An 18,734-nucleotide genomic window follows, 5' to 3' on the forward strand; every position below is an offset into this window, starting at 1 on the left:
TAAAAATTGATTTCTAGCTCCTCCCTGTGACAACCGGATTTTCTATGTATTCCTTTAGATAAAAAAAAGGTCAGACATATTTATATGGTACAAAAATTCGGGATTATTGCACTTCCACTACCATCACTTCTACTTCAGCGACATCTAAACTACAATATCTTTTTTATGACGGCTGAATAGAGTGCCCGTGAAAAGTTTGTGCTGATGTTTTTTGGGGATAAAACATCACCGTGCTGTGTATGTAAGTGCTGCTTCAGTAGAACTACGGGAAATTTACAAATCTCCAACGACAGTGTACGGTTAAAGTGCTGTGTTATTTACATCAGCGCTATTCTTCATCTCCCTTTAAAAGCAACTGTCGCTTTTTACCCATGGTGGTCTTGTCATAAAACGCCTACGCAGATCGTAAGCTAATAATAAAATCGCTAATTTCGATAAACTTGATGAAAGTTATCGCTTTCATTTTTAGAAATATTTTGTAGCACTATCAGCGACTTTTTTCGATAAACATCTTCAAAATTGAGACATTTGGCACATCGACTTGAGAAATTTGGCACACCTACCTTAAACTGTTCTTCCTCTTCTTTATATATGGGATCTATTCTTGCGAGAGGTGTCACAAACTCCATGGCAGTAAGAGGTTTCCTGTGCAACTGAAGAGAATATAATTATTGTGATTTTTAAATCAATTTATATTTAAGTACAACTGCAAGGAGGTGACGTCAGTGATTTGGGCTAGATATATATCACCTGTAGTTGCTCTGTCACCAGTACTTGTATTACTAAGTCGTACATTTATTATTAATACAATGAGGCTCCGTCATTAGAATCAGTACCTGCTGAACACGGCGTTCAGTAAGCACGTGTTTCACTGCAGTGATGATGTGGCCAGGGGTGTAGCCGTCTGATATCTTGGCTAGAGAACTGAGGTCAAGTGTCGGGGCCAACCTTCCTCCGTTACGTAAAATCAGCTCCTTGAACAGCACTGAACGAGTGTTCTTATCAGTATCACATTTAAGCGAGGGTGTTATCAAAGAAAGCAGAAACAGGATAGATCTACATTAAATTTATGGGATGGTGAATCACAGGCGAGTAAAGTAAGATTGGCAACCAGATAAGATGAGAATTGTTTTTAACTTACAAAATCTGGAAGCGTAGTCAGGGCGTGGAATAAGCACAACCTTCTGGTAACATTGACACAGACTCTTCACGTCGGAATGTATACATATCAGTTAAGGAGTGCAACAATTATTTTTAGTCTTAATTCAAATTTTAAATGCATTGCTTGTTTGTTAAACTGTTTGCATGATAACACTGTAGTGCGCGCTTATCGATATTCTTTTCAGTTGCCATGGAGACAAATTTTACAAGCAGCAGAGAACTTTTCATACATTAATTGCAGCGCGCGTGACGTTCTCGGCATCAAATTTTGCCACTTTTACCCGAAAGCTCAAAGTTTCACACTTATTATTAGTTAAAAAACAGAACAGAGATAATTGCAGCGTCAAAAGGATATCCCAAGGCGTTAAAGATGTTCCAACGAAGAGAATCCTATCCTCCGCAGTCATTTTCTTAATAATCTTTGGCAGTTCCTTTTTCAATCTTTTCGGGTCACTCATGTCATTCTTAGCGACCTTTTTAACGAACGTCTTCTCAGCGTTGCCAATGTAAATAACAGTAGGCTGCAGCAGTTTTCCAACTTTCATTACGAGATGTAACAGCATTGTCAGTCCAGCTTTTCCTAAATTATTCACTTTTGTTACAAATTCCATCTTTCGATTTCTAGGACAATTGTTCACAATCTGTTGCAGGTTTTCTTCACAGAACGGAAAATTGAACGAAATCTATTCTTATCCTTAATCCATAATCTTTACTAAACGTAAATGTAAAATTCCTAACAAATAACTTCAAACACTGTTTGAAATAATAAATTAGATGTATTTGTTTTGGCAAGTTACACCTCCAAACCAGAAAACACAAATCTCTCCATTTTGAAACAAAAAGTAGAGAATTAAGATAAATAGGAATGGAGAATGTGTCTACTAATCCCCACCTGAGATTGTTAAATCTGCTTTAATCATCAGTTGACCCTTTCCCACAGATCTCATGAAACTAATAACAATGATTTAGATGTCGAGGTTTTAACACAACTTACCAGGGTATCTACCGCAAATATTTTCAGCAGTAAGATCGATGAGATTAGCTCCCAGCTCGGAGCAAATAGCATTGACCAGCATGCGTTTACCGGTGCCATGTGGACCAGCTATCATTAGTGACTTGACATGGGGCGCTGTCTCGTGCACAGTCTGCGATCCTGGGGGTAGCAAGACTTGAATATACTGAATAATATGCTCACATAACGTTGTAGGTTTACAACCTACCAGGACGCGCGCCGAGTTGGACTCGTCGACGGTCCAATATATGGAACAGATATTTTACGAGTATCACCCGTTAAACATAACGTTATGTTTCATGTTTATGTATAAATTAATCAATATTGTTAAATATGGGAGGGGCTGGAAAATGTTGTTAAACTGGCTGTTTCTTGCGACTAATCCTTGATTGATCACTAAAGTGCTTGATTGATCACTACCTTGTGAGAAAATCATACTTGTTTAACTTTATTTGAAGTGAGCAATCTTAAGCTTGCATATTGCATATAACATGATTAATTCTGAGTTCACAAAATAATCGAAAGATTCACGACTCACTTACGAGTTATTAAAAAGTAGCTTACCCATGGGAAGTATGCCATACTCTGTAACGACTCTACGCACGTCTGATAGAGAGGGCATGGGCTCAATGTTAGCCTGGCGAAGTGTAGTACCGAGGTAACTGAAAATGTCGCCTTGTTAATTAGCCGCTTACTCAACAATAAGCAAGTTCAATCAACTGGTTGAGTAATCGCTCTTACATTAGTGTAACCCCAATATTCTGTAATTTACCGACTTATCAGTTATGATAAGATTGTTATTAAAATAAATTCCGCCTTTAAACAGCAAATTGTATTATCTGTAAACCTGTATTCTCCCATGTAATCGGCTATCTTGACTTTAGGATACTGTACCAGGATACCTTCCTTTACCAACTCTTCATACAGACTTTCAATAGTCCTGTTAAATGTTACAATTTTAGTCATTAATAATATCGACACGTACAGAAAAGTATGAAAATATGAAATAGAAGACAGAAGTCAACCCTATTTTTTTCAAAAAAATGCATTCTTATAGAAGAAAAAGAAGGCATGGTTTCCAGCGTAAAGATTGTAATCAGGTAGATCAAGTTACGATTGCAATAAGCAATCCTATTTAAGACAATTATTCGTCTTATTTACAGAACCATACCTTCGTTGGAAATCGAAGATAAATCAATATGACACATGAATTCGGAGCGAAATAATCAATGACACTGAAATAATCAACCACATTCAAATGATCACTAGAATCATTGCTACCTGTCCGGCGTCAAATCTTTGTCTTTTTTGCCCTTTTTACCTCCTTTTTTGTCCTTCTTCTTACCACCCTAAAAACTACCAATTGAGCATGCAAATCAGAGAAACATTAAGATACGTGCTGCAGATTAGCTGTTGAATGTATCCCTACCCTTCAAAGAGTATATTTGACGTTTATATGCTTTCAAATGGTTTAAAGAGTAATTCACATGATAGTAGAATGCAGGAGGATTATTAAAAGACTAGCAGTATCATGTTGGGCTTCGTACAACATATAACATCTGGGTAGGGATACATCCTTTTATATTTACATGCAGCTAAACCAACTCACTTTCCAGCAGTCAGGTCTTTTGCTTTCTTCCCCTTCTTCCCTTTCTTACCCTTGCCACTTTTCTTTCCTTTTTTACCCTTCTTACCCTAAACTCGAGGCACAGTGGTCACAAATCGGACATTTTGTCGAGATTTCAATTGGAATTTTGTTGAAAACAAACTATAATGTTGAAAATACATTTTTTTTAATGTGATTTGGACATGACGTTTTATTTAAAATTCCAGGCTTACTCCCCTCTATAAATACCAAGTAGAATCCTAATTGCCCACAACCCCTAGCACAGAAGTACACTTGCCATTTTTATTAGTGCTATCCAAGGGAAGCTCAAGAAATTTTTTTGTAGCAGGCTGAATAAGTGCTTGATCTTATCGTTTCATGATTTAGTTTTAAGACTCATTCAATTAAATTTTCCCTTCGTAAAATGCTGCACTAAAACAACATTAAAATATGGGACCGGTTCCCTTTGGAGCACGTGCTGTGACGTCATGTCACGTGCTGTGCGGTTCATGATTGTTAAATTCTGCTTTACTGTGATGCGGTACTTTTTGTAATACACGTGGCTCTGGCGGTAGAATACCTTCTTTTTTGCAGAGCCTTTGCCACCTTTTTTACCCATATCCTTTTGCAATGCCTGTATAATAATAAAAGTTAAGAAATATGATTCGTATGAAAATAGGATACCTTCTTTTTTCCAGATTTCTTTCCCTTCTTTCCTTTTTTACCTTTGTCACGTTCAATAGCCTGGGTTTTAGATTTTCAAGACGACAAAAAGTTGAACGACAATTGAATAAGTTGTAGAAAAAGATAAATCAAAAGCATGGGAATCGTTTATTAAAATGTTATGAATAATGTAGGTTATAATATGATCTCATTTAACTTATCATCGTGGTCGTATGTTTGAGTGAAGTATGAATTAAGTTAATACTTCTCTCAGTAGTTTAAGTTCTTCTCTCATTTGACCATCAACAAGTAATCTCACTTCATCCTCAATCTCAACTCTGGAATCAGAGGTGAAGTGATAACTTATACATTGTGCAAGAACGATAAGGGGGCGATGATTTGATGAACTTATGTAATTTGTGCTGTGAGCGATATATGTGTGTTTGTGGATTGAAATGTGGTGGGTTTGGATTGAATAATGACAGGGTTTTACATACAGCTTTCAGGTTTTTCAGTTCTTGTCGCATCAAATCATCGACCTGAACTCTTATCTCCGACTCTACTTCGCCCCTATCAAAGAATACACACTTCAAAAGATAAAATTCTACATTTTTTCACGTCGAAAAGTATGTGTATTTTAATGTTGATATTTTTGAGAATAAAGCAGGATATTCAGAAAAATTATCACACTGACCGTTTGAGCTCTTTTATCAGTTCAGCATCATACTTCTGTTGGAAGTTTTCAGTCTCATCCCTTTGCTTCCATATCTCCTCGTAAGTCATTGAAGCCTCTTCAATACCTGGTATAAACATAGACGGCACCATCTTAAACCCGTCGTCGTCTTCGCCACCACCAGCCCCCTTATCCTTACCACCCTTCTTTTTTCCTTTCTTTTTCTTTTCCTTCTTCTCGCCCTTCTTCTTTTTTCCTTTCTTGCCTTTCTTCTTTCCTCCTTCCTCACCTCCTTCTTCACCACCTTCACCGTTTTTTGTTTTGAAGATAGCACCTGAACCACCCTCATCATCAGAAGGATAGTCAGGGAACTTTCCGGTAGCATCTCTGAAACATTTTTGGGCTAAAGTAGTTCTCCAAAATAAAGCAATTCTTATCAGCACTGAGCACATCAAAAGTTGAATAGCAGTGCTTTCTAAAAAGAAAATTTTTAGATGAAGTTGCACTTTACCTGGTCTCGATGAACCACTGTCTGATTTGATCCTGCATGTTCTCCTTTATATCTGGACCCTCTGCCTCCCTGATTTTCTCTTTGATGTTTACCAGAGCATCTTGATACTCTCTTTCGTGTTGAGCTTGAATCAACACACGTTCTTCCTGACAATAAATCAGTTGTTATTATCAAATTGGAGCACTTCTTATGTAAAAAGTTTAATATATTATCTTCCATCATGAATTTAATTTTGTAAGATTCACTGTGCAAATGCCACGATAGAAGATGAGCAATTCTTACCTCTCTTTTGTTGACTTTGCTAACTGGAGAATCTTTGTGGTGAACTTGAGTGTCAGTGTTTGGCTGCATGCCAATGAAGATAAGCTCTTCCTCTCTGAGTTTCAGTGTCTTGTTCCTCTGGGAGTATCCTTTCCAAACCTTCTGTATGATGGTTGAAGCTACATCTGGGTCCATTGTTGAGGCTCCTTGTAATGAAAGCATCTTTTCTCTCTCCTCTTGAGCTCTAATCTCTCTCATGAATTTAGCTCGGAGACATCCTTGTCGTGCACGCTCGTGTACCTAGGATGATTTAAATCAGAAATTTTAAATGAATCAAGGCTAATGCCGAAATATTGATAAACAGCATAGATCGTATCTTTTATCTTTTATAATGCATAGTGCACACTAGGTTATAATTATGTAACCTCATAAATTATCTTCATACTTGAATGATTTTGATAGCTTCTTCCAGACTCATTTTTATTTCTTCTTTCTTGTCGCTAGTTTCATCAAGTCTGTATTTAGCTAAAGTTTCTGCCATGAGCTTCATTCTATCTTTTATGTCCTTTTCATTATCCTGAGAATAAATATCATGATATAATACTTAATGTTATAGTCTCTCTGGGTTGGGTCAGAAGTCTAAATCATGCAGCTCGCTGGATAAAGGCAGTAAGGTAGTACGTTTTCGTGAAAAGCAAGGGTGAGATGTGCCGAGAGCGGGAATTGAACCCACGACCTCCCGATTAGCGCTCGGATGCTATAACCATTAAGCTATCTCGCCACAAATCAATCCCAACAATGTTATAATGTTATAGTCATGCTACGAATGATCGACGATGTATGTTCACAAGCAAAACATAATAACGATCAATATGCATATGAATAAACAAATAAACTTCAAATTGCAAAGATTGATTTTTAACCTGTGTGAAGTATCTGGGAACAGGAATTTCTATGTCAGCTGGGGTGAGCTTCATATCTGAGAGGACATCGTCAAAGAAGTGATACTCTGAAAACTCAAGGTTTACCATTTCGTTTTTCAACTCGAGTAATCTGAAGAAAATTTCTGGTTATGGTATGTTGATTGTTGAAGAAAACCTTGAGAAAGTGAAATTTACAGGTACCTGGTACACAGTAGATACTATATAAAACAAATTGTTCGCAATCTCTGGTTTTGTGATTCATAAAGCACCTTTTAATGGGCAGACTTCAGTTGATTATTAGTATGGTATTTCAAAGTGTAAAATAAAGTGAATAAGTATGCAACAAACGAAAACCAATTGTATTTAACAAATTTTGTCTTTAATGCTTATTTATACCTGCCCATAGTACCATCAAGCACATGCTTGAGAACTATTCTCTTCTGAGGATGGACAATCTGATAGTAACATTCCTCTAACTTTCTGAACACTTGAATATACTTGATGTATATGACTGCTGCTGTTTGAAATGCTGATACTCGATCCTGGATAAGATTTGATGATCAGTCAGCAATTTTAAACCCTTTAAAATGTACAGTTAAATTTAAAATGTAATTTCAAAATATGGCAAATTAGTAAAATTGTACGATGTATTTGCGGTTACCGTTTCGGGCTTTTGGGTATCAGTGCCTGCTTCATATTCAAGCAGCTCCTTGATATGATTCTGAGCTTCATTCCACTGGATATTATAGGTACTGAAACAAGTTAAATTGGTATAAAATGTGAAAATCAGAGATGAAACAGGTTTACAGCCACATAAATATAAACGGTTAACATTAAATATGGCATTTGAACCACTATAACAATCAATTTTATTGAAATACAAGCAACCAAAAGATTATATCATCTAGAAACAAATGATTACCTGTGCGACATAATTGAGAAGGGTACTGTTGTCAGTTCATACTAGTGCCAAGCTAATGCCATTGAAATCTTTTCATCTTAGAAATTATTCCAAATTAGAATAAGAATTATAATTTTTTTCCAACTTAATTTATTTCATAATGTGGAAAGCTGAATGTAGGTAAGTATCAAGGTGAACTGGTGACAAATAGTCAGGAAAGCAACCCCACAAAAATTCAATGGCTTAGTGGCTGCCCCTGTTGCCACTACCATTGTCACCTTCAACAAACTTTTAGATAAATAACCGCACATCTAATTCCAGTAAATATAGCAATAATATGAACAGTTGAAAGTTTTGATATTAAATTTTAAGCTAGTAATATTATATCTTTAACCACCTAAGTTTCATACTGAAGACACTTAGACAGATAGTTAATGCGACTTCTGATAGTACATGCTAAGTAACCCAAAGGTACCTGAGCTGGGTAGCAGGAAAGAAAGAAAAATTTTTTAGGAAAGAAAAATTTTTTATTTACCACAAAACAATCAATACATAATGTTATATTCATAAATAAATTCAAATTTCAATTTCAAACACATATACAGTACGCCGCGCACACAGCCACAATTTTCAATTGTTCAGAAATTCGTAGGTCAGCTGTAGGCGCCGCGCACAGGATCTATTTAATTGTTATCTTACAATTACATGTCGCATTTCTTAATTACTAGAGCCAAAATTTCAGAAGCAAAATAATTTAAAACATATTTCTGTCGTTCACGCAGTACAGGCCGTGAGCACTGCGATCTAATTAATAGATCGAAAAATAATAATGGAGAAATTCCAAAAACCGCGCGCTCGTTATTTGTGATTAAATTGAGTGCTATTATATGCGCGCCTCTGTGAACAGCAGTACCGCTCAAGCATGAAGTACTAAGCGGTACGCAGTTCTGCGTGAGGCGTAGACATTTGTAGCACACGTTTCATTCAACTAATCAATTATGTGACATGTAATTATATTAAAGCAAAAAGAATATTAATTTTAGTAATAATTGACGTAAACATATGTGTTTAAATAACATTTATAATCTAGCGAGTTACCAATAATATAATACTATTTGTTTGTATTATTGATTATATATGTTTACACTAGCCTATATTATGATGGAGATATACATTATATAATTGCTCCAATATTCAACACTGCTAAACAACAAATACCTACTCGCCCATCGATGAAGCAGTCGCCAAAACAAAGCTCAAAGTTAATATACCTTCGTACTTCGTTTTGGAAACTGTAGAATGCCAGTAAATAATTAGTGTTTCAATCGTGTATTCGATGGGCAAGCACTCGCCACTCGAGGCCGAGACAAACGGCACCAGCTCCGCCCTGCAACCATGAAGTAATGTAAGCAGTAAGGCGGGGCGGTGGTGTGCGCCGTTTATACGGCCCACAGCACGAGACATTTTGAGCTCCAAGACTTAAGACTATAAAAGTCCCGAGTTAAACGTAGCGACTTACCATCGTCAGCCGTCAAAAATTTAGAATTTGTATGTTATAAACTCTACATCTGATATCAGTATAACATGTAATTTAGTTTGTTATTGGCTAAATTTTTAACTCGATTAAGCGATGCAGACGGATGAACTAGGCTCCTCCTCCGTCAAAAACACAATGAGAGGGGATTGTGGAAGGACACGAACACTATTCGTTAACTCATACCCCGGGTACCCCCTAGAACTATATGTCCCATCAGAGAGAGCCCATCACCCGTCAGATCGAAAACAGTGTTTTAATTTTGATATATGCTGTACCAATTACAATAAATGGTAAGTCAAGGCTGACGTTGGTAGCAAATAATAAAATGACACGTTACAACAAAATAACCACTACACACTACACACTATACGCTATAACTATTGTACACAGTACACAGTATAACTAAAATATAAAATATAAACAAGTTACAAGAGACAAAAGAGTTTACAGAAGAGTTTTACATCGGCTCAGCACCGCCAGGACATTGGCTATACACGTGGGTCAATTAGTTTGATTTGGTATGGTTCGACCAGGAAAGTGGTCGAAATTAGTGCTCTTAATGAGTCATCACTGTCGTCTGAATATTAGAGCGGGAACTTCCCAAGTTTCGGCCGACAACGCGCGCGCGCGCACAGCATCGGCGCGCAATGCTATGCGTGCGCGTTTCCATATTGCTGAGTCATTCGGCGGTTGCGCTCAGCGTAACTTGGAAATGAGTTGTATGTTGTTTACCTAAATTCAAGCGTGGTAATCATAGATAAGCTTGTCAGTCAGGCAAACCAAGCACTCTCTATCTCAAGCACTCTCTATCTCTCTCTATATCTCTGTTTTACCCCAAGCAGTGTCTTTGTTGGCAAATAAAGACTGAATAAATTTATAATCTCTGATCATTTTTTTATATCTCATGTCAATTATAGGTTATCTTAGATTATTATAGCTAATCACTTGCACTTGTTTCCTGTAAGCATGTGAGATGTGATATCTGGACACCTGAAGATTCAGAACTTACCTTTCGTTTTTATCTATAGACACCTTTTATGTTGTTCTATACATATTCTCTCATTAGGATATTTAATTCCATGATTGCTATTTACTTGTTTGTAATTGATAATTGATATCTATTTATTTCAGCTTGATTGACACCATTTGAACTGCGTTTCATTAAGAGTCCATATCAACAAACACATTTCAGAGTTTATCGTATGTTCAAGATTGTTATATGTTAGATACAAATAATCATCTGTGTGTAATAAGGGGACTCTGTGAGGTATAGTACCCACAAGCTTATGAATGAATTATAATAAAACTAAATAGAGGAATCGACTTGAACAGATAAATGAGGACTCCTCCGTTAGATATGCATTTGTAGAACTGAAGGAGCCGAATTTTACTGGTACAAGGCCAACAGCATGAATTCATTTTTTCTGGGATTCCTGACTGATCATGTCAGCTGCTAACTAATTTCTGGCGGTCATTTGACCGCCCTTTCAAAGATAGAAGGCCAAAGTCCAGAGTCTATTTTGCATGATGAAAGGATCAAATTCAGCAAAGACATAAAATATGGTATCATTGAATTGGATATTTCGAATGGCAGTTACATTAAGGGGGGACTTGAGATTAGATTTACAATGTTACATCACGACCCGTCGAATAGGAAAACAAAATTCAAATCCGATAAATCTTCTCGTTATGATAAAAATGTTGTTGTATTATGTGGTTGTTGTATATTATATATATGTGGTAAATTATTATTATATACTGAAGGGAAAGATGAAATAAAACTATACGCATTGATACTGATTGCAAGACTTAAATAGATGATAGATCAATATTTAGTAAAACAGCGTTGCATTAAAACTCAAATCAGCAATCTAGTAATATTAAAACATCATTTGTTTCTATGATATACACAATAAAACGTGTAAGGACTTGTAGTCAAAATATTACGGACATGATTGCGGTCTAAATCTAATATCAGTGAACATATGCGCGGCGCGAATATATTTATGTTTATTTACATTATCGAGCGTGCTAAATCACTCTACAGTCAACTTTCGAGATTGTTCTAAAAGGGCCCCCGATGGTTGTAACCAACTTCAATTGATGTATTTTCGGACGCTGATTCCGAATCACCCCCAATAACATAGGGTTAAAATGCTCTCCTGACGAGATATTGGCGAAAAACTGTATCGATCACGTGATATGACCGTATAAGGAATTTAGTCTAATTTCTCGTTAGGATTAGGGTTTCAGCATATGTTTTTGTTAAGGATTGGGTTAGGGTTAGGATCAGATTAGAGGGTTAGGGTACCGAAAACTCGTTCGGAACCAGCTAGGGAATGGGTTTCACATAGCCATGTTGCATGTGCCTACGCGTACTGCCTCCGGCGGTCGCGCGCTACTGCAAGCGAGAGGGCTCTGGTTAGAGCAAAGAATGGGTTAAAAAAGTCACGTGACAGTCGAGTGTAGAGTGATTAATCATCATCCTTACATTATATGATTTAGTCAACATTTTATTTTTAGTTGCACTGTTATAAACGGCTTTTACTAATTCGCTCGCCCAAAAATTTCACGTGACTTTGGTTTTTTATGGTTTTGCAGCCGTACAAAACGGTTTCACATAGCCATGTGTCTACGCATGCTGCGTGACACGCTTGTTTCACAAGTAGAATACTGCAAGCGAGAGGGCTCTGGTTAGAGCAAAAAAGGATTTACATAAACTGTAATCCCAACCCTTACCCTAACCATAACCCCGAAGGGCCTTTTCACAAAAATTTTGGGCGAATTTTGGGCGAGCGATTTTAGGCGAGCGATTTAGTAGGAGCGTAATCCCAACACATATGCACACCATCGAGGATCCTATGCAATTCAAAGCAGCTTTAACGAACTTTGTGAAGTCATTTCCGGACGAGCCTCCAGCTCCAGGATACAGCCGTCGGAATGGAAACTCCTTGCTTGATTGGAGTGGTGATAAAACAGTTTCTACACTGTCCGGGGGGTCGACTTTTTCGATGGCCCGATAGAGGATTCTATGAAACCCTACAAAGTAACAAAGTAAGTAACGCACATACAAATAACTTGTCATACGTCGTATGACCCACCGCGCAGTGAAACAACCATGGGGGTCGCAACGTGATACAACAAATTACAAAATGCATTATGTTTTAAGCTTTAAAGTTAAATAAAAATTGATGCGCGCGCAAAATATATATATTATTATTTTTGAATTTACTATTGACTATTAAATTTTTAAATTTTTAAAAATATAAACAAGTTTAAAAATTTTGGTAAAAATCCAAATTTTAATTTTGCTTGTTTATATAAAACACATATATTTAAATTTTAGGTCTGATTTGCGTAACCATGCGTTTTTGTACCTAGCCTACTTCTTTTTATGCGCTGCGCTCTTTTTGAGGGATTACATACATATTACATGAGTGAGAGGCCAGGCTAAAAGCGAGCACAAAATAATAAACTTGTTATATGTTTATAGTAAAACAAATTTTTTTTAGTGAAACAAATTTAAAATTTTATCCTTTATTTTACAATCATAATATAATAATATTTATAAGCCTCCGTTTTGAAAGTTTTAAATTTTAAGTGAAACAAATTTTAGTGAAACAAATTTAAATTTTTAAAAACAATTTAATATATTCACATTTCTATTTAAAATTCAATTTAATGTTTAAGTCAATTTAACTGGCCGCCAAAGCCGCGCATTCTTGAAACAGGATTAACTTGTTTATGATTATACGACAAATAGAAATAAATTTAAAACTATCCGTGTTTTTTTATAAACTACTACTAGACGCGCGCGCTGGGTTGGATTTGTCGACACTTGACGGTCTTCTAACAAACATTTTAAAAGTATCACCCGTTAAGAAATTATAGACTAGCAAGCGCAAGCTAGGTAACATTTGCGCTCGCGCACAAAGTAATACAATATTGCAATAAAGCTACACAAATTAGAAAAGATTGACATTGTAAATAAATGTTTGCCTTTTAAATAAAAGAAATATTGATGTTATCAAATGTTGATCATTCTATCAGCTAACTTTTTGAAGAACGTATTTGCTTCTCTTCCCATTCCACCTGTTGTTGATAGGACTATTGGTGTAAATGTTCCATGTTCCACCTCGACAAAATATCCCTACGTTGATTATTGCAAACATAAAATCCTGGATCAGAGGATATTTACAGATAATTTTAATTTCAGACAGTCATGTGTTTGATAAAATGATAATGCCCTTGTACAATTGTGAAATTTTGTAAAGATACCTTTGAGTACATCATTAGTGTGTTGAAAACAACAAAAGTATATGTAAATTTTCAATTTTCAAATTTCAGGTCACAACTGTATGCTTTTTATTGTGGGCATATCAATTGTGTCACTACGCAACTTTGACATTTCGGTGGCTGAGTTATTTAAGACTTTAAATTCAAAGTCCATGTATGATCATATATGATCTTCGAGCCGAAGATGGAACCGTCCAAGTCATCGTCAGAAAATAGAAAGCTTAATCTTATCTGGGCACAAGCAACTTTAGTCACTGCATTTTGTTTCTTTTGATCTTTGTACCCAAATATTTATCTCTATTATCGTCAAGTTTTAAAAGTGAGTTAAATTTTATAGATAATTTTTTGTAGCTTCTATATTGTGTAAAATTTTACGGACGAAATGATCCCAGGGGGGACTCCCAACCCACCGCCTCGGCGGGTAGTTGATACACCTTTCACAAGCAAGAGCCACTTTGGTCAACTTGCTGTGAGGTGTCTCAGCTACATGGGTTGGGGGTCCCATTTTTTAAAGTCATTTTCTTAAATTATTTAAATGCAGTCACTCAGATATTACATATGAATATTTGAACTCACTACATCTATTGTATTGATTGTGGGTGTAAAATAAAATCTTTGTTTTATTAAGCTTTTTTACCTAATAAGCTGAATCTGACAATCTATGCACTGTAGAAATGATTGAGAGACCCTACTTTCTAATGCTATGGATGGTTGGCATCCTTATAAATGGTAAATCATTATATTTTTTAAATGAATTCGTTTTCTTTCGATTTCTAAATGCTCTCCAGTAATTTTTAAGTGTACTATATCACTTTTTTGTCGTACAGAGTGGTTAAAAGTTGATGAGAGCTACATTTTTCAGGTGTTTGGACCAGAGAACTTATGTTTGTGATTAACACATGGCCTTTTACTGCAGCCACTGATGCTGGCTTTGAATCACTTCTTCAGGGTGGTTCCTCACTTGATGCTGTAAGTACTACTACTACTTTATTAGTTTCATTGATTTATTAGTTTCATTGACTAAATGTGCTAAAATTACACCACAGATTATCTGTTTACCATCAAATGAATGCAAATTTATCTAAATTGAATTATTTCCCTGTTGCATCAAGCCATCTGTTAACTAACTTATGGCATATAAAACTATCCATTAAATTGCCCTGCTTCAAGTCTCAAAAAATCCTGATTTATACAATTTTGTATACAAATAAATAACATGTTACTGGCTATGCTGTACAAATCTTGTAATCATTTTATTATTGCTTTATCTGAAGGCACTTCTCCAAGGTAGTTGCAGGATGCTCTCAATGTGAGACAGACCAGTGTGACGGAACTGTAGGATGGGGAGGATCACCTGATGAAGATGGTCACACCACATTAGATGCTCTTGTTATGGAAGGAGGAAGACAGGACACTGGGGCTGTCATCCAGGTACCATAATGTACCAGGTACACAAGATAATGTAAGTCTTGTGTCACTTTGCTGCTAAAGTCATGCAAGTTCTAGTATTTCATTTTAAAACGGAGCCAATCTGTGAACATTTTGAGATCAACTTGTTAAATTCAAAGTGATGCTGTCATCAGTAAATTATTTTCAACTGTACTGTTATCTTTGTAGTTGAAGTCTGTCCGAGAGGCAAGTAAAGTTGCAAGGGCTGTTTTGGAGCACACCTATCATTCTGTACTTGTTGGAGAAAATGCCACCAATTTTGCTCTTTCATTGGGTTTCAAGAGTCAACCCCTTTCATCTCAAAGATCCATCAACATTTGGGAGGTAACCATGTTATTATCGATATTAAAGTGTTAGTATTTTTATTGTATACACTACCCTGTCTGCCGTGGATAATATCAACTCTAAGTTTATAACTGTTGCATTGGGCAGTGTCTTTAACAGCTGTAATTACAAATGAAAACATTTAGGACTGGAAAAAAGCAAACTGTCAGCCCAATTATTGGAAGAACATGGTAAACTCTACCACTAAGTGTGGACCCTATATTCCTAATCTTCTAACAGACGATCACCATTACAGAAAATCATCAATAAATAGGTGAATACCAGAGCTGTCATGTGGGTACCTTCAGCTCTTGGATTTTAATCGTTTTCATCAATAGGGCTCATGATGATGAAAAAATTATTCTATTTTCAAATTCAAAATCATTATCCTCATAATAAGATTTAAAGACAATGAATACACTACAATTGCAATATACACTATTATATACAGTCATAGGAGTAAACAACAATTTATCCATTAGAAGAAATCACGATACAATAGGAATAATAACTCTTGACAGACATGGCAAGATGGCAGCGGGCACCACTACTAACGGGATGAACCATAAGATACCCGGTAAACACTACACGGAGTTCAATATCGTCTGAATAATCCAAAATTAAAGTTATTGTTATCGTGTAATGCACTTTTACTTTTGCACTGGGTTATTTGAATATTGTTAAATGATATCTCCCCCTCCAGGAAGGTCTAGTGACTCAGCATTGCCGGGGTGTGGTGCGTTTGTGGATGAGAGTGTGGGTGGTGCTGTGGCTACTGGAGATGGCGACATCATGATGAGGTTCAGTCCCGCTTTCTTAGCTGTCGAACTTATGCGAGGTAACGTCTCATGTAACATTAGCAATATATTGCATAGTTGAAAAACAGATTGGTTTTTGCCAACATATTTGGCGACTAGGATGTTTGGTATTTAATGATGAATTCCGTTTCAGTAATTGAGTTAAATAGTCAACAAAGTTCATGCAAAAATTACCGAATTTGGCAAATTACAATAAGTTTTGTAACCTCTTACAAGAAAATATTTCACCCAGGGGGAATGTCTCCTAAACGAGCAGCTGAAGAATCCATCACTAGAATATCTACCAAGTATCCCAACTCCCTGAGTGGAGCTGTTATTGCTGCAAGTAAGTCAGCAATATTCTGTATAGTAAAGTGCCTTAAATTTAGAGTATCGTACATATTTTAAATCTGTGTGGTAGTATTGGGCAGTTCTGACTTGTACACATGTCTATTCAATATTCATGTTACTAATGATTGCGGAGGGTGCTTTCAATCATCCTGCCTATTGTAGAAGATTCGTCCTGTACATTGAGTTAAAGTGTACCTTATCTCTGCAGTCTATTTTTATATAACGCCTCACAAACGTGACACGTGTCTAAAAACTACACCCACTACAATCACAGATAAGGACGGAAAGTACGGAGCAGCATGTTACGGTATGGACAAGTTCCCTTACTCGGTACGAGACAGTCAGGACAGTGCTAAGACTAGGGTTGTGGAAGTGGACTGCCTGAGTTAGCTGAGAAGATGACGATCACGTGTCTTCTGGCGGCATACTTTGATGGGAAGATTTTAAAATTGAGATTAAGTTTTGATTAATTTGATTGAAAGTTTGAAATATTAAATTAGGGATAATATTTTAAAGACATTTTCGGACAAGCTAGAAGTGAAATAAGTTTGGATTTATTGAGGATTTAAGCGGGGGCAGATTTTTGTTTGTACATTTTTTACATTGTGAATATAATAATACTTTTATAAATATAATACAATTATTATCAGCTTTTTTGGATGAACAAATTCACTTCTTTATCGACACAAATTAATGATCTACATTTATTTACAACAGTAGAACTAGTAAGTTTGTAACTCTTCAACTCCTCAGGTTAGCGCAATGAGGCGATGCACAAAACAGATCCTCTATCTCCACCAACTGAGACCCTCACCATGTCTCCACCACACTCCACACCGCACCCTCCTCGACTTCTCACGACCCGCTAAAGACGCGGGTCTCGCCCCCGCCATCATGTCTGACGACCCTCTCATCTCCAGCAAACTGGCCGCAGTCGACCAAACAAACCCTCTCAGTATCTCCGACACAGCATTATCAACACTTGCTGGCGAGGCTCGATCAGGGGAGGTTTTAGTACAGTTAGCGGCGCTACTCCCCGAGTTAGACACCACAGCCGCTGGTTTAACGGTTGTCACGTGGGCCGTGGCACTGAGAGCCGTGTACTGTCTGTATAGTCGGGTTGTGAATAGTCGGCGGTTGGAGAGGAGTTTACCTCATTCTGAGTGGTATTATAGGAAACATGTGGAGCTGGCTTTTTGGAAGGACAAAAGAAACTACGAGAAAGCAGAGGATGTACAGTCAGTGGTTGATCAGTACAGTTCAGATCATGGTTTAATTGGGGGGCCACATAAAGTTAGAAAGCGAACTGCTTGGACTGGTATAGCCCTCAGCTATGTGAACGTATGTGGTCTCTATCTCTTCTCACAAGCCTACGCAACCCAACTAGCAGAAGCTCCGTTTCTGTGGGTACCAAACTTACTTCAACCCGACCCACTGTACATACTGCCTGCTGTTAACGTGGTACTTAGTGTTTTTCTATTCAGACTTATTAGACAGGGCATTATATACCCCGTTAAAATGCCAAAAAGTCGGTCAATAACCCTCAGAGAATCATTTGGTGAAAGTAAAACTATGGCGGTTATGTTAGTCTCCCTTTCAGCTTTAGTGGGAGGTAAATTGTTTTTCCTAGCTTCAGATCAGATTCAGTCTCTTTATTTACTGTTCTGGGCATCTTCCAATATGACTGGACTCCTGATAACGTTAACTGTAATGAAGAGCAATCTTGCTCGTAAACAGGTTCAGTTGTTGCCTAAACAGGAGTTTGCGTTGCTAATGGCTAAGAACGATATTGCTCTTGATCCAGAAGTTATTGAAGCTGAGAAGAGGAAAATGAATGAAAGAGAAGAGGAAATTCTTGATAAATCAAAACAGGCTTCTTTAGACTGAAAGTTGAAACGTCACCTGAAACACGTGTTATCTATAATTGTACTGGCTGTATTCGGTGAAGTGATGACATGAAGAACAAGTCAGGAAACGGAAAACTGTTTGAAACCCGAACACTCGGAAAAATATTTGGCATTTTTGATGATTTTATTTTTACAATTTGTTTATTCGGTCAGATGCTTAATTCTAAATCAAACAAGTGAATGGTTCAGCTAAATAGTTGAATATGTAAAATTTTTGATTTGTGTGTCGTCAATTTACCATGATAAAACTAATTTTAATCTTTATATGTATAAATAAAATGAACTACGACAATTTATAATTCTCATCATATGTTTATAGTTATACAGCTTTAATATGGTGTCTGACGATTTGGAAGCAAACG

The 18,734-nt window shown here is 36.7% G+C and overlaps 2 protein-coding genes and 1 non-coding gene across 6 annotated transcripts; 1 reads left to right on the plus strand and 2 right to left on the minus strand.

Annotated features, from left to right (window-relative positions):
• Nucleotides 1-326: 326 nt before the first annotated feature.
• Nucleotides 327-7,816, minus strand: LOC134819732 (dynein regulatory complex protein 11-like). Of its 3 annotated transcripts, none has more exons than XM_063829835.1 (19): nucleotides 7,733-7,816; nucleotides 7,472-7,562; nucleotides 7,207-7,352; nucleotides 6,811-6,940; nucleotides 6,333-6,464; nucleotides 5,909-6,187; nucleotides 5,627-5,772; nucleotides 5,137-5,502; nucleotides 4,708-4,780; nucleotides 4,464-4,523; nucleotides 3,455-3,522; nucleotides 3,021-3,113; nucleotides 2,738-2,835; nucleotides 2,156-2,314; nucleotides 1,515-1,741; nucleotides 1,142-1,217; nucleotides 837-985; nucleotides 564-653; nucleotides 327-394 (listed from the first exon to the last, which is right to left on the minus strand). In XM_063829835.1, exons 1-19 carry the CDS (start codon nucleotides 7,741-7,743, stop codon nucleotides 329-331), a joined length of 2,460 nt encoding a protein of 819 aa, XP_063685905.1. In that variant the 5' UTR covers nucleotides 7,744-7,816; the 3' UTR covers nucleotides 327-328. The 3 variants fall into 3 exon arrangements, with proteins under 3 accessions (XP_063685905.1, XP_063685906.1, XP_063685904.1); XM_063829836.1 differs by lacking the exons at nucleotides 4,464-4,523; nucleotides 4,708-4,780 and adding exons at nucleotides 4,360-4,413; nucleotides 4,940-5,012; XM_063829834.1 differs by lacking the exon at nucleotides 4,708-4,780 and adding an exon at nucleotides 4,940-5,012.
• On the minus strand, nucleotides 6,596-6,668 carry Trnas-gcu (transfer RNA serine (anticodon GCU)). The gene has a single exon. It is a non-coding gene; the product is annotated as a tRNA-Ser (tRNA).
• Nucleotides 7,817-14,202: 6,386 nt separating the features above from the next.
• Nucleotides 14,203-17,156, plus strand: LOC134819753 (N(4)-(Beta-N-acetylglucosaminyl)-L-asparaginase-like). 2 transcript variants are annotated; one of them, XM_063829887.1, is made up of 9 exons: nucleotides 14,203-14,273; nucleotides 14,407-14,517; nucleotides 14,836-14,975; nucleotides 15,162-15,317; nucleotides 15,464-15,591; nucleotides 15,800-15,894; nucleotides 16,021-16,155; nucleotides 16,368-16,460; nucleotides 16,740-17,156. In XM_063829887.1, exons 1-9 carry the CDS (start codon nucleotides 14,219-14,221, stop codon nucleotides 16,853-16,855), a joined length of 1,029 nt encoding a protein of 342 aa, XP_063685957.1. In that variant the 5' UTR covers nucleotides 14,203-14,218; the 3' UTR covers nucleotides 16,856-17,156. The 2 variants fall into 2 exon arrangements, with proteins under 2 accessions (XP_063685957.1, XP_063685956.1); XM_063829886.1 differs by having other exon boundaries at nucleotides 14,407-14,513; nucleotides 14,832-14,975; nucleotides 16,740-16,874.
• The last annotated feature ends 1,578 nt before the right edge of the window (nucleotides 17,157-18,734 follow it).

Source organism: Bolinopsis microptera, chromosome 8 (genome assembly GCF_026151205.1).
Source record: "Bolinopsis microptera isolate Bmic1 chromosome 8, MBARI_Bmic_1.0, whole genome shotgun sequence".
In the NCBI taxonomy this organism is placed as follows: Eukaryota; Metazoa; Ctenophora; class Tentaculata; order Lobata; family Bolinopsidae; genus Bolinopsis; species Bolinopsis microptera.